Here is a 15,156-nt window from a genome sequence, read left to right as displayed (position 1 = left end):
GCCTTGAAACCCAGTAGCTCCACAATTAACAGTGAAAATCAGCAGCCTGGAAGCCACTGGAAGGGGCAGAACAGAATTGGAACTCCTCCAAAGCTCAATTCCCAGATAACTGTCATCATTTGACCCATCTGGTGGTTCCCTAGATGACCTCCCTTGAAAGGTTGTGTTTATTTGACCTGGCTTGAAGCTTGCTTAATGCAAGCAAGGCTTTTTTCCTGGGGGCATTTGTTGAAGATAATCAGTGGCAATCATTTAACATCACAGTTGCCTGAGACAATGATAACAACTAGGGCAAACAAGAAGCTAACCAAAAGTCTTAAAGGAAAAGTTAGGGAATGAGCTGTCCACAGAGGGCTTTGAAAAACTTTGGCATATTCCTGGGAATCTAAAAGGCCTCTCACATGTGCAGGGATGTGCACATTCTCAGAGAAGACCTGGGAAGGCCCTAAGCTCTCACCTCTGACTGACCTGAAGGCTCTGTGCAACAAAAAGTTAAGGCTAAGGCAGATTTGTAGACTGCCTGCCTGAGTATCAAAGGAGTTCCCCAACATACCCACAGAACTCCTTGGCAAATGCTGAGAGACTTATTCATTCCAGACATTTAAGGGACTCTGTCCAATTGCTAACTGACCGCTACCAAACAGAGACTTCAGTGACCGCACACAACAAAGAGTACAAACTTTACAGCATTAGTTTAGGAAAGTCACTAAACAAACTGCAGCAGCAACAAAACCCAGCAACAGCAAACTCTGGGGGTTAGGGATCTGGTTTCCACAGTTGCCATATTGTATTATTTAAATATCCAATTTTCTATAGAAATTATGAGACATGCCAAGAAATAAGAAAGAATGGCCCATTCACAAGAAAACAAGCAATCAATAGAAATTATCCCTAAAGAAACCCGAAGGTTGGACTTACTAGACAAATACTTTAAGCCAGTTATTTAAAATCTTTTCAAAGAACTAACGGAAACCATATCTAAAGAATGAAAGAGAAGTATGAGAGTGGTGTGTCAACAAATAGAGAATATCAATAAAGAGGTATAAAAAAGAACCAAATAGAAATTCTGGAGTTGAAAGTACAATAAGTGAAAGGAAAATACACTAGAAGACCTCAAGAGCAAATGTGAGTTAGCTGAAGAAAGGGTCAGCAAACTTGAGGATAGGTTAATTGAGATAATCTAGTCTGAGGAGCAGAAAAAAGAAAATTAATAGAGCCTTAGATACCCATTGGACATTAGCAAGCATCCTAATATTTGCATAATGAGAGTCCCAGAGGAAAGGAGGGAGAGAAAGAGACAGAATATTTGAAGAAATAATGGTCCCAAACTTCCCAAATTTGATAAAAATATTAATCTACACATCTAAAAAGTTCAATGAACTCCTAAGATCAACTCTAGACACATCATAATGAGACTGTTGAAAATCACAGACAGAGGGAATATTGAAAGCAGCAAGAGAGAAACAGCTTATCACATAAAACGTTTCCTCAATAAGATTAACACTCAATTTCTCATCAGAAGCCAGGGAGGCCAGAAGGCAGTGGGATGACATTCAAAGGGCTGAAAGAAAAAGCCTATCAACCAGTAATTCCATATCTAGCAAAACTATCCTGCAAAAAATAAAGGTGAAATCAAGACTTCCCAGATAAAATAGATTCCTCACTAGCAGACCTTCCCTACAAAATATACTAAAGGGATCATTCAGGCTGAAATGAAAGAAAATAGACAGTAACTTGAATCCACATGAAGAAATAAAGATCAGCGATAAAGGTAACTGTATAGGTAAATATAAAAGACAGTATAGGGCTTCCCTGGTGGTGCAGTGGTTAAGAATCTGCCTGCCAATGCAGGGGACACGGGTTTGAGCCCTGGTCTGGGAAGATCCCACATGCCATGGAGCAACTAAGCCCGTGCACCACAACTACTGAGCCCGTGCTCTAGAGCCCACGAGCCACAACTACTGAAGCCTGCGCGCCTAGAGCCCATGCTCCGCAACAAGAGAAGCCACCGCAATAAGAAGCCCGCACACCGCAATGAAGAAGAGCCCCAACTCACCGCAACTAGAGAAAGCACACACGCAGCAACGAAGACCCAATGCAGCCAAAAATAAATAAATAAAATAAATACATTTATAAAAAAAAAAAGCAGTATATATGTAGTTTGTAACTCTTTTTTGCCTCCTATATGATTTAAAAGACAACTGTATAAAGCAATAATTATAAATCTATGTTGATGGGCATACGATGTATAAAAATGTAATATGTACAACAGTGATAGCACAAAGGAGGGGGGAGGGAGTGGATCTATTAGGGGCAAAGTTTTGTACACTACTTAAGTTGGTACAAATTCTAACTGGATTGTTATAAGTTAAGATTTTAAGTATAATCCTTAGGAGAACCATTAAGAAAAAAACAAAATACAGTAAAAGAAACGTCAAGAGAATTAAAATGGTACACTATAAAATATCTATTTAACATAAAAATGGCAATAATGGGGTAATAGAGGAACAAAAAACACATAAGACAAAGAATACAAATAGGAAAATGACAGACATAAACCCTACCTTGTTGGTAATTAAATGTAAAAGGATTAAACATTTCAATCAAATAGAGATTGGTAGAATGGATAAACTGCCCTGATCCAACTATATTTTGTTCACAGAAGACACGCTTTATATTAAAAGACACAAATAGGTTGAAAAGAGAAGGATAGAAAAAGATATACCATGTAAACAGTAACCAAAAGAGAGCTGGAGTGACTATACTAATATCAGACAAAATAGACTTTAAGATAAAAATTGTGACTAAATGTAAAGAGGTACATTTTATAATGCTAAAAGGGTCAATCCATCAAGAAGGTATAAAAATTATAAGATTATATGCCTGTAACAACAGAGACTCAAAATATATGAAGCAAAATCTGACAAGAGTTGAAGGGAGAAATATACAATTCAACAGTAATAGCTGGAGATTTTAGCATTAGACTTTCAATAATTGATAGACTAACTAGACAGAAGATCAGTGTGGAAATAAAAGTCTTGAACAACACTAACATACCACTATAGAACACTCCATCACAACAGTAGAATACATATTCCTCTCTAGTGCACATGGAACATTCTTCAGGATAAAACATATGTTAGGGTATAAAACTAGTATCAGTAAATTTACAAGGATTTAAATCATAAAATTTATGCTCTCTGACCACAATGGAATGAAATTAGAAATCAATAATGGAAGGAAATTTGGAAAATTCACAAATGTTTGGAAATTAAACAATACATTTCAAATAACCAATGGATCAAAAAAGAAATGCCAGTGAAATTAGAGCAAAATTGGAATTAAGACAAATTGCCCCCTGAGAGCTCCAGGAAGTAGTGTTTATCCAGAGCACAGTTTGCAAAATATCATCCCTGGGAGACACACTGCCCAGGAAATCCTGCAGGAAATCAAGGAGCAGGGGCCTTGCTGAAGTGAGCTTCATCTCCCACCTACCCAATTCAAGTCCTAAGTCTGGAAAAGAGGCTTCCTGTTCTCATTTTTGATTGTGAGGTTTTCCAGGCAGACCCCAATGTTGGGGTCCACACACCCCACTAAAGTGCCAGCTGCTCAATCACTGTTGTCAACCAGCTAATTAGATTGATTTCCTCCCTCACTGCTGATGTATATCACTCGTCTGGTTCATTTGTCAGTTGGAAAAGGTGTGGCAGCTCCAGCTTCCAGAGGCCCTGCCTGCTGTGTAGAGTCGGGGTGGGATTGGGGGCCATGTACAGAGGCTGAGGGAAGGCATGGGGCTCTGAGAGGAGACCGGGATGGACTAGGTGTCCCTTGTTATTCTCTGCTGCAATCACTTTCCTGCAGTGTGTTTCTGAAATCCTGACTGCAAATGTCGCCTTGCACCCTGGGTTCCTCTGATGATGGTGGTGGTGTATGTGCTTGTGTTTCACATGAGCTCGCTCAGCTCTAGAAAGAGAAGTATTTCAAGATTTTTCTTTATTTAGTTATAAAAAAATACAGTATGTCCCATGCACCAGTGTAGCCAATATATATATATAGTCATTATCACTAGAGCAATTACTACAACGATAGGAAATAGAAGGTTACAGGAATTTGTTTATCCAACTAAAAACCCTGAATTAAAATTGTTAACCTAAATAGCAACCTGCTTATTATGCAAAAACCCTTATTCTATATGTTTGTGAGAGCTAGAAATGTATATGTATTATTAGTAAAAAAAAAAAAATATGAAAAACTCGTTATTGGTTAAAAATAAAGAGTCAGTGTTATCTACAATCCCCTGAATTGAGGGGCCTTGCCCAGAGCAGGAACCTTGGTCAATGACAAATGGTGAGTCAGAGAGTTTGCCTTCTTCCCCGCACCCCCATCGAGTGATGCCACTTCCCCAAGGTGTGTTTGCAGTGGAAAGTTCCATATGTGGCTGAAAGTGGAAGAGGAACAGGTGACCACTGGGCCTGAGCAGGGGCCTTGCCTTCTGTAGGGATGGGGCCCTGCTGGGGTTCCCTGAGATGTGGCAACAACGAGGTGTAAAGGCAAATGACACAGCTGTGTTGCGCAGTCATGTTTGGGTTTGGACTTTGGCCAGAGTTGATGTGGGTCACACCTTAAGTGCCTCTAAGTCAAGAGATCAAGAGTAGATGGAGAGAAAGAAAAAAGAAAGAGACAGCATGAATGAGTGACCGGGCGAGGCGGGGAGAGGTCTGCTCCGGGAACATCTGCCCCGCTTCCCAGGCAAAACTGGAGGGGTGTCATGAGTCTCAAATTGGGGTCACAGCGACTCCTGGCCCTCTCTGGCGGGAGTGGGTGCAGAGGTGGCCCTCACCCTATGATCTGTGGTCTCGTTTGGTCTCTACTGTCCCTCCAGGATGAATTCACAGTTGCTTTAAAGTTCAACGAGCCATTTCCCTGACCTTGGATGAATTTTCAGTACACAGTACAGCATAGTTACAGGCATGGCAGGCCAGTGAGGTCACCTCAAGACCCAGGGTTGGGGGATGTCAAGAGGCCCTTCCTCCCTTTTGACAGGCCTGGGGAGAGGCTGCGGAATGCTGGGGGTCTTGGGAGGGTGTGAGGAAGCTAAAGCAGGGCAGGCCTGGTGGGTGGTCCCAGTCTCCTGTGGGACTGGGCTACAGAGAGTCTGGCCCCACAGTCATGCCATCCAGCCCCTTGCCTCCAGGTGACAGGCACCAGGACCCCCCCCCCCCCACCCAGGGGTTCAGGGACCTCAGGGGAAGACCTCCCCCTGGCAGTTGAGCATAATCTGCTTTGAGAAGCCAGAGAAAGTCTTTGAGTTGGACCCGTAGTAGCAGGTGACAGGGTTATGTGGATGTCTCAGCCCAGACAGAACACCAGCCTGGTGTTTTCCAGCGTTTTGGGAGTAACCATCACTGAAATATGTTCCTGGACATGCCAGGGACTTGGATTTTGTCATCCAAGCTGGTGAGGTCTGTGGGACCCATGAGGAAGGGCTCTTAGGCTGGGACATGAGTGCTACGATTGGAGGGCTCAGTGCCCGTGTCCGACTAGCCTGAGCTGCAGTGGTTTGGGTCCCCAGGCCCAGAGGCCCGCGGTCCCCTAATACACCAGCTCCTCCCGGGGGTCCGAGCCATACAGCTCGGCCAGCATCTTGAACCTGGGTCCCCAGTCATTGAGAAAGTCATAATCGATGTCCGAGTCAGATGAATCGGTGCCCAGGGAGCTGAGGGACTCGGCGATGGACTCGGCGCCCTCGTAGCCGTAGATGTGCAGCGTGTCGTAGGGTGGGCCGCCACCGTCGTGGTCCGCCTCGTCCTTCTTCACCTCGATCATCGCGGCCATCTCCCCGGGCCCGTGCACCCCGGGCGCGTGCCGTGGCGGCTTCTGCACCTGTGCGTAGAGGGACGGCCGCGTGTCCAGCGCCGGCCGCGGGGGCTTGGTCCCACCGTGGCGCACCGAGTTGAGCACCGACACGTCGTAGCTGGTGGTGTCCATCTCGCCGCCGCCCTCCTCGTCGTAGGTGACCAGCTGCTCGTGGATCTCCGGCACGCTCTTGCCGTGGGCGCGGGCCTGCTTCCGGAGCCGCCGCCGCAGGATGATGAGGAGGGTGATCACTGTGAACGAGCGAGCCAGAGCTGGTCAGCCATGGCCCAGCAGAGCGGCGGACACCCCCTCCCCGAGGTTCACCTGCACCCTCCCCTCCTCCCTGGGAATCCCTGGGCCAGCCCAGCTCCCAGTGGCAGCTGGGCCAACGCAGAAGTTTTGGTTTGGTCTAGACACCTGGTGGGTCCACCTCGCTCCCACTCGAGTCATCTCCACCCCACCCCGACCCAGGATCCATCCTTGTTGGTGTCCTGGCCACAGTAGGGGTAGGGGGAGAGCAACAGAATGGGCCTCCCTCAAGTTCATTCTCTCCTGCCACTCTCCTGCCCATCTACCGGCATCCTCAGTTCCTCCCTCCTCTTAACCACTGTGGCAAATCCTTCTGTGCCTTGTCCAAAGGCCAGGAGGCCAGAGGTTGGGGCAGAAATGGGGAAAGGGATGGAGTTGGAATTTGGAGTGCAAAGATTCTGAGCCATGATGATGATGATGATGATGGGTCATGGTGGTGCTGGTAGACGTGGCACCCATTGCAGTAGCAGCAGCTACTCTTGAGCACCTACTGTATACATGCTGGCATGGTATTGGCACATTTTCATGTTCTTTTACTCAAAGTGGGTATTAATATCCCATTTTACATGAGCAAACCGAGCTCAGAGAAGCTGAGTGACGTGCCCAGAGTCCCACGATCAGGCAGCGGTGTGATGTTGGCCCTGCTCGAAGCTCTGAGGTGTGTGACTGCATGACGGTTGCCAGCCCCCAGGAGGGGTGGACCATGTGGGGCAGAGAGCCCCTAGAAGTAGGCTCGGAGCATCCCTAGACTCTGTCCTTCTAGCCTCGAGTTACCTAACAAACTGTTCCATACCTAAGAAAAGCCAGGATGCCCTCTCTGAGCCTCTGTTTCCTTGCCTGTAAAATGGAAGTGATGACTCCTCTGCTCTGTTTCTATTTGATAAGGTGGCTATGAGGTTAAGTGCAGTTCTGTGTGTGGTGGTGATGCCAGTATATCATTATTATTAACTTTTATTGAGAGGAAAATCTGGGTCTGGACTCTTTGCCACAGAAGCCCCAGAAGCGGAGGCACTGCCAGGGGGCCTCTCAGGGAAGCCACTGGCAGGAAAGGCCTGGAGCAGATAATGTGGGTCCCTCACTGTGTCCCCCGGTCCCATCATTGTAGTGCACAGGGTGACCTCTAAGCACCCAAGGGCTTCCTCTGGAGGGCCAGCCCCTGCCCCAGGTGAAACGCAGGAGAACTTACACCTCTGGGAGGAGCCCCACCATCAGCTGGTGGGCATCGCTGGAAAAACATGGGCTGTGAGTGCCGCCACCCAGTCTCCAGTGAGAAGAAGCTGCAGTGTCCCAAGGTGGCAACTTGTGTGACAACTTGCCCTTGATGGGCTGCCTACCTTTCCAGTCTCACTCCCCCTCTTCCTTCTGGGGCTTCCTGGGAGTGCCTCTCAAATAAACCATGTGCACCCCAATCCTGATCCCAGGGTCTGCTTCCTGGGGAACCCAAACTAAGGCAAGGCCTAAAATGCTCCTAAAGTTTCTGAGGCCCAAACAAGAAGAAAAGAGATGTCAAGGCTGGAGAAATCCTAAAAATAGAAAGAAAACCACTGGCAATAATCTAAACTAGAAATTTTAAACTTTCCATTTCTCTCCAAAAGAAGAACTGGATCCTCTTTTTTCAAAACAGGTGCGACTTGTGGGATCTTAGTTTCCTGACCAGGGATTGAACCCGGCCCCTTTGCAGTGAGAGCGAAGAGTCCTAACCATTGGACCGCCAGGGAATTCCCTCAAAAGAGGTTTTATATAAATAAATGCCTAGAACAGTGCCTGGCACACAATAAGTGCTCAAAATATGTCAGTTGAATGAGTGAATGTTATATATAAAGTATTTTAAACTGGGGAAGGAGCCTTGAGTCCCCCCTTCTTCACCCCCTCCCCCGCCATCCCCACAGTTAGGCACCCAAGGAGGTGGAGCTTACACCTAGCACAGGGCTGCACTAGGGCCTGGAGGCAGGGTTGGGCCTGGACCCCTGGCCTCTTCCTTCTCCTGTGCAGCTCCCTCAATGTCCCCTCCCATCCTCCTGGGCACTGACCTGTGATGGTGAGGATGCAGAGGAAGATAGCTACCAGCGCCTGGATGCTGACGCCCACCTGGGCGGCCACCTCCTCACACAAGGTGAACTCGCCGCGTTCGTTGCACTTGCACACGGTCACATCCAGCATGCTGGTGCCTGTGAGGCTTGGCCTCCCATTGTCCGAGATGAGCACGGGCAGGTGGTGGACCTTGGCGCGCTCTCGGTCAAAATACCCGTACTTGACTGTGATGTTGGCCGTGTTATCTGGAAACACCAAGGCCTCGGAGTCAGGCTCTGCTGCCTGGAGTGCCCATCCTCTCATCCACACTGATGGTGTGGCCTGCCACCTCCAGGAAGCCCTTGGTACCTGCACCAGCCCACGTGCTGCCTGGGCTGTGCCTCTGCCCTTTGCACCCCCTGCCTCAGGTTTTAGCCATTTGAACGCAGGTCTGTTCCTCCAGAGAGGGGATGTTTTGGGCAGCTGCTTCGACCTAGCCTCTAAGAAGGACTTGGCCAGAATGTAGAACCCTTGCTTTCTGTTTCTGTGGGCAAATGATATGCCTGACCCCTAACCCTACTTCAATAAAAGGTGACTCTCAGCTAATTAACGCGTCCTTTCAAGCTTTGATGAGCAATCGGGGAAATAAAGTCTTAAAAAGTCTTTTAGCATCGGGCTAACTTCTAAGGCTGTTTTTGCTATCCCTGAAAATCCATTAGAAAGTAAAAACAATGCACAGTTCCCTGGGGCACTGAGGGGATGATTGCATATGTAATTGAGGATTCCCTGGTCAGGCTGGAATTGAGAATGCGCTTTGGCCCAAATATTGGCTCTCCCTCTCAGCTCCAATCAATCCATGTACAGAATTCCCCAGGGAGATTTTTAAACATGCTGGTTTTTCAGAACCGCCCCCCTCCACTCCTCCTTCCTTTTCCCCCTCCCCTCTCCCGCATTTCTGATTCAGTGGCTGGATAATCTGCCCTTTGTTGGCTCCTAGGAGATTATGATGGTCAGAGGGTCCAGGGACTCCCCGTTCCAGGGTTTACCTAGCCGTGCGGGGTTGGCACACTCAGGAAGCCAAAAGCAAAGGAGGCCATCTTTTAGATTTCAAATGGAAGCCAATTACATTTCATTAGTAAGTAGCGATGTCTATTATAATTGAAAATAATAACAATATGGCCACTGACACTGTATGAGGGAAATTAGAGATTTCTCACTATACTCATTTAATATTGTAGCAGGACATTCATGTTCTAAGTGAATCTGAGATCAACAAGCTAGTCTCCTGGTCACATATGGGGTGTCGTTGGGGTGGTGCTTAAGCTTTCTTCTCCATTACAGGCCTCCTCTGAGGCAGGATTGAGGTGGGCACTGGGGATGGGGTGACAGGTGTTTTTTCCACATTATTTACTAGTAAAGACAGCGGAATGTTGAATGGTCTGTCATTGACTGTCCGCGCATCATAGCCACCATCCCCATCCCATAGGAGGCTCCTTAAGGACGAGTCTGTGGCTCATCCCCTGGGTCTGCCCCTCACTCTCAGGGACCCCACTCCCTCACCTTCCTCAAAGGTGGCAATGGCTGTTTCTATACAGGGATCCTCACCAACCACAGTGTTGCCAGTTAGGGATGGGCAGGGATTCCACCCCATTCTGGGTGAAGGATTGTTCTATTTAGACCCAACGGGGATTTTCTGTGTTTTTCTGAGGAAGGTGCAGAAGCCATGGAAGCCTGTCTGCTTTTGGCTGAATTCAGTCAACTCAGCATTGTCACTCTCGGAAGCACATACTCATGAGAAACTCTGATTGGCCGCTGCTGACATCACAGGACTCTCTAGGCTGTGATTGGTGGACCACATCCTGTCCCGAGGACACCTGGTGGTAAGTAGTCATTGTAGCCAAATTAAAACACTGTGTCCTTGGCATTTCGGGTTTCAAATGTCCAGTTTTGCCTCTTTGGAAGCAACCTCAAAGTTCCATGTCATAGAGCAATTTGCAGTTGTGCTGAGCACAGGGGTCCCATGGGAAGGAGTCTTTGGCTAGTTTGTGAACCAAGCTGTCTACACCGCATATCTATTCTGTGCTCCTCAGTAACCTGAGCATCTTATGGGGAAGGGCAGGCCATGTGGACTTAGCAGTGTGGCCAGGGTGGCTCTGACCATTGCACGGACCAGTTAGGTATGTGGTGGGAATTGTACAAAACATCCTGTTACTTGAAAGCCCCAGTGAGGGCCTGCCCCCAGTTCACTGGCTTGGTCCTTGACCCTGGCACTTTAAGACTCAACCCCGTCCCCGAGCCCCCCAAGAGCCAGGCTGACTGCCTTGAGGCGCACCGTGATTATCCGTGAGGGTGAAGTTGCTGTCCTCGGTGCTCAGGGAAAACTTGAACTTCACATCTCGTGGCGTTATATCCTTGTCTATTGCCGAGATTTGCACGACCAGCTAGAGGGTGGAAGATGCGGGACGGTCATTAGCGGTGTTGGGTTGGCCGGGGTTTCAGTGATGGGGAGGGACTTTGGGTTTAGACCTGACCGTGGCTGCCTCTCACCTGTAACACTAACCTAAATGGTCTCCACAGAGCCACTCTTTCTACCACCACCTCCCCGCCAATCTACTCACTACACATTCTCTCTGAGCCTCAGTTTCACCCTCTGTAGGGATAACGTCACCTTTCCTGAAGGCTGTTGTACAAGTTACGTTAAACTCAGTGAAATGCCAGCTGACCGTGGCTGGGAGGTGCTGCCCCTTGGCCTGCCCCAGGCGGGCGCTGCCTTGCCCTCCCACCTGAGCTAGACTCACCTTGCCCTGGGCAGCGTTCTCACACACTTTGGGCTCGTAGGGCTTGGCAAACTCTGGGGCATTGTCGTTCTCATCCATAACTTCGATGTGGACCTGCACAATGGATTCTTTGCCCGTGGGGGTCCCTGCAGGGGAAAGGACTCATCACTACAGTGGGCTCAGCAGGTGCCAGCCCTGGGATTAGAATGTATATGGATGGGAGTCCGGGAGGGGTGCTCTTTTTGCAGGAAGAGGGGGTTATGGACATCTGGAAGGGAGGCCAGGGATGGCGTTCTGGTTGAAGGGAGCGGAAGAGGAAGGGGGTAAAGCTTCAAGCACAAGGATATTTGCTAAAGAATTATTTGTAAGAATCGAAAAGGTAAACAACAGAAGTGTATTTTTAAAGGTTTTAATTAAATCAATTAAGTAATTATTAATTCAGCAATTTAATTAAGTAATCAAACTAATTTAAATAAATTATGAAATAATTGAAAAAGTAAACGATCTAAGTGAGATTGCATTAATAAATTACATCAGTTTAAAAGAATGGACTATGTGGCTGTTTGCAATGCCCACGTAAATTACATTTAAAAAATTACAGTCTTTTTAAAAAAGACATCTTAGTACCATGAGAAAATGATTCTGGAATAAGGTTAAGTAAAAATGCAGGATATGATATTTATACAAATATTATGATCTCACTTGTATAAAAATACATATAGTAAAAAAGACCAGAGGAAATACACTACAGTGCTAACAGTAATTATCTGTGTACGGTGGGAATATGAGGGTATAATTTTCTTCTCCTTTTTTGTATTTTCCATATTTTAAAATGGACAGCAAACTATTACTAGTAAGATTTAAAAATTGTATGAGTGAGATTAGATGGGGAAGAAAGGGGCAAAGACTGATCTGGACAGTACGCAGGAGTCCATTGAAGCTGGCCTGGCTGCCATGTGGGGGACATGCTGCCAGCAGGAAGCAGGGGCCCTTCAGGGTAGCACCGGTGGGGCCCTGGCCAAGTCACCTCCTTTCTGGGCCCTGGTGGTCTCTGTGTAAGGTGGGAATATTGATCCTTCTCCCAGAGGGCAGTTGTGATTTTCTCATAGAGGCTAAGAGTGCAAAACTCCGATACTTGCCTTTCCCTTTGGCAGCAGTTACCCTAATTTCTGGGGAATCTAACAATCTTGGAGTTGGAAACTGCTTCAGATTTTGAATTCAGCCCACTAACTGGCACTTAAACATCCTCCAAATCAGCCTTTTCCAAACGTCCACTATAATAAGAATCACACAGCACTCGTTCAATGCACATTCCTTGGCCCCATTTCTGACTCACTGGACCAGCATCTCCAGGGAGGCATCTGAGAAGCTCTGTGGTTAAGAGGTGCCTCAGGTGATTCTCATCACAGGGACATCTGGCAGCCTGTTTTGGAACAGTGCTTCTTAAACTGTAGCGTGCATGAGATTCTGATTCAGTCTGGGGTTGGGGCCTGATGTTTTGCTCGTCTAACAAAGTCTCAGATGACGTGGATGCAGCTGGTGGGAGATGGAGGTGCTATAACATCCCAACCAAGTGGTGCATCATCAGGTGCTTATAGTACCTCTGGAGACCCAAAATGATAGATTTTGCCGATTTTAAAAGGATGACAAAAGGAGAGGAGCCCAGGTCCCCTGGCAAATGGGGCCACTCACCACTAGAATCCAGCTCTTTGGCCTCCACTGTCAGGTTACACCAGGGGTAGACTTCTCTGTCCAGCTCCTTCTCATTGTAAATATTCCCCTGCTTGGTTATTCCGAAGAACTGGCCCTTGTCACTCGTCCTGCGGATGGAGTATCTGCCCACGGGAGAGAGTTTCAAGGTTTTCCGTTGTTCTTTGCTGAGTCCAAACTCCCCAGCAGGACAGATGAGACCCTTCAGGATCTGTCCCTTGCATCCATCCCCCATCCTCCTCTCACTGCTCATTGCACTTGACCACCCAGAGGGAGTCAGAGTGGTGAGATAATCCCTTTGATGTTGGCAGTGTTGCCATCACTGGGCTGAGGGTGGTACTTGAGACTCCATCAGCAGCACGTTCAGAGTTGAGGCAGGTGGCACTATAATCAACTGTACCACAGCTTGGACCGGATTTTGTGAGTAATGAAAAGATAGTTGGGCAAGAGCCAGGAAGAAATAAAAAAAGGGGCTGGAAGAGGTAAGAAGTGACTGAAAGAAAATTAAATTTGTGAAGTAAAAACTGGAAAAGTTCTTAAGGAAAAAGGCATGAAGAGAAGAAAAGAGAGATGAAAAAATATATAACACTCCAAATATATATTTTTCTAATACTGAGGAAAATTCCAGAACAAAGAGAACAGAAGAAATAACCAAAGATATAATAAAAGAAAACTTCCTGATCTGAAGAAAGGCCCAAGTTTATAGAAGAGGTCATTGATATCAGGCATAATTTTAAAAAGAGATCAATATTTAGCTATATCCTGATGACACTTTTGAATTTCAGAGCTATATAAAGAAACCAAAAAGAGTCCAGACAGAAAAGATACATCCTTATAAAGAAAGATAAATCAGACTCACCCCAGACATTCTCACAAAGTTAAATGCTAGAACACATTGATAATATTTTTGATTTGTAAATATGCAAGGATTCAGGAACTATATCATCCACAAGATGGGTCCTGAAAAAATTTTTTTTGAAAACTCACTTCATCTAAGAAGTGTCTCAAAATAAAGTAAAAAAAAAATCTGGTTTGGGAGGAATTAAAATTAAACTGTTGATAATCTTTATCATATATAGGAAGGCAATGGTGTGTGTGTGTGTGTGTGTGTGTGTGTGTGAGAGAGAGACAGAGACAGAGACAGAGACAGAGAGAGAGGCAGAAATTTTTAACTAGAAAATATTGGTCCAGGAAAACATTTAAAATTTTACAGATAGAAGTAAATCTCACTGGTAGAAGTAAAAATGCATGTACTCCATCCAAATATCTACGAGAAAATAATGTGAAAAAATAGACTCTACAACAAAGATGGGGGAAGAGAAAAAAGTAATTAAGTTTGAGAAATAGCAAATGTAAAACAAGATAAAAGAAGTAAGATCAAACATATCATTTATAATGAAAAATGTAAATAGTTTAAACACAAAGCATCTCAGTTTAGATTAAAAAGCAAAGCCATGAGGATACGGGGTGGGGAAGGGGAAGCTGGGATGAAGAGAGAGTGGCATGGACATATATACACTACCAAATGTAAAATCGATAGCTAGTGGGAAGCTGCTGCATAGCACAGGGAGATCAGCTCGATGCTTTGTGATGACCTAGAGGGGTGGGATAGGCGGGGTGGGAGGGAGGCTCAAGAGGGAGGGGATATAAGGATATATGTATACATATAGCTGATTCACTTTGTTGTACAGCAGAAACTAACACAACATTGTAAAGCAATTATACTCCAGTAAAGATGGAAAAAAAAAAAAAAGCAAAGCCAATTGCATTCCAGTTTCAAGAGACAACTTACTGCCAATGACCTATAAAAAATTAAAAGTAAAGGTCGGAAAACTTATTTCAGGCAAACATGAGTAACATGAAAACAGGACTGACAAACTTTACATCAGGCAACATGGAATTGAGGACAAAATGTTTAAGTCGAACAAACTGGGTAATGTCATAAGGATGAAAGTGACAAGTCATAATGAAGGTAAAATAGTTATAAACCTTTGTTAACTGAATAGAAAAGTTAAAATACATAAAGCAAAAGCTTAGATATTCCAGAAAAAAATGGACAAAAAGACACATAAAGACAATTGCATTACATCACAGAACAAGTTAAAGCAAAGCCAAAAAATGCCCTACCATTGTAAATGAAAAAAAAGTCTCTTAAATAAACTATTGGATCAATGAAGAAATAAAAATTATCATTACAGACCATTTAGAATAGAATGGCCATGAAAACAGCCATCCTAAAACTTATGAGATGTGATCAAAATGGAGGTACACATTTGTCTTTAACAGGAAGACCTGATAACAGAGAAACATTAACTCTCCCCAAATTGATATGTAAACACAATTCTCATTAGAATTCTGATGCTTTTTTAAAAACTGAAGAATTTTATGGTTCACATGAAAGAATGAATGTTTGAGAATGCATTAAAGATATATAAAGTGAAAAAACACTTGAGGGAGGGACTTGCCTTTTACATACCAAGTTTTAGTATCAAGC

General features: G+C 45.5%; 1 protein-coding gene across 2 annotated transcripts in view; it reads right to left on the bottom strand.

Annotated features, from left to right (window-relative positions):
- Positions 1–3,241: 3,241 nt before the first annotated feature.
- Positions 3,242–15,156, bottom strand: part of CDH5 (cadherin 5) — a 37,203-nt gene continuing 25,288 nt past the window's right edge. For both annotated transcript variants that reach the window (XM_036834644.1, XM_036834645.1), the window contains exons 8-12: positions 12,645–12,787; positions 10,974–11,098; positions 10,508–10,616; positions 8,196–8,441; positions 3,242–6,107 (exon numbers count right to left, since the gene is read on the bottom strand). In XM_036834644.1, the coding sequence (XP_036690539.1) occupies positions 5,593–6,107; positions 8,196–8,441; positions 10,508–10,616; positions 10,974–11,098; positions 12,645–12,787 (1,138 nt within the window). In that variant the 3' untranslated portion in view covers positions 3,242–5,592. The remainder of the gene's footprint in view (positions 6,108–8,195; positions 8,442–10,507; positions 10,617–10,973; positions 11,099–12,644; positions 12,788–15,156) is intronic.

This window comes from Balaenoptera musculus, chromosome 19, assembly GCF_009873245.2.
Source record: "Balaenoptera musculus isolate JJ_BM4_2016_0621 chromosome 19, mBalMus1.pri.v3, whole genome shotgun sequence".
In the NCBI taxonomy this organism is placed as follows: domain Eukaryota; kingdom Metazoa; phylum Chordata; class Mammalia; order Artiodactyla; family Balaenopteridae; genus Balaenoptera; species Balaenoptera musculus.
This window is presented reverse-complemented; position numbering and strand designations above follow the sequence as displayed.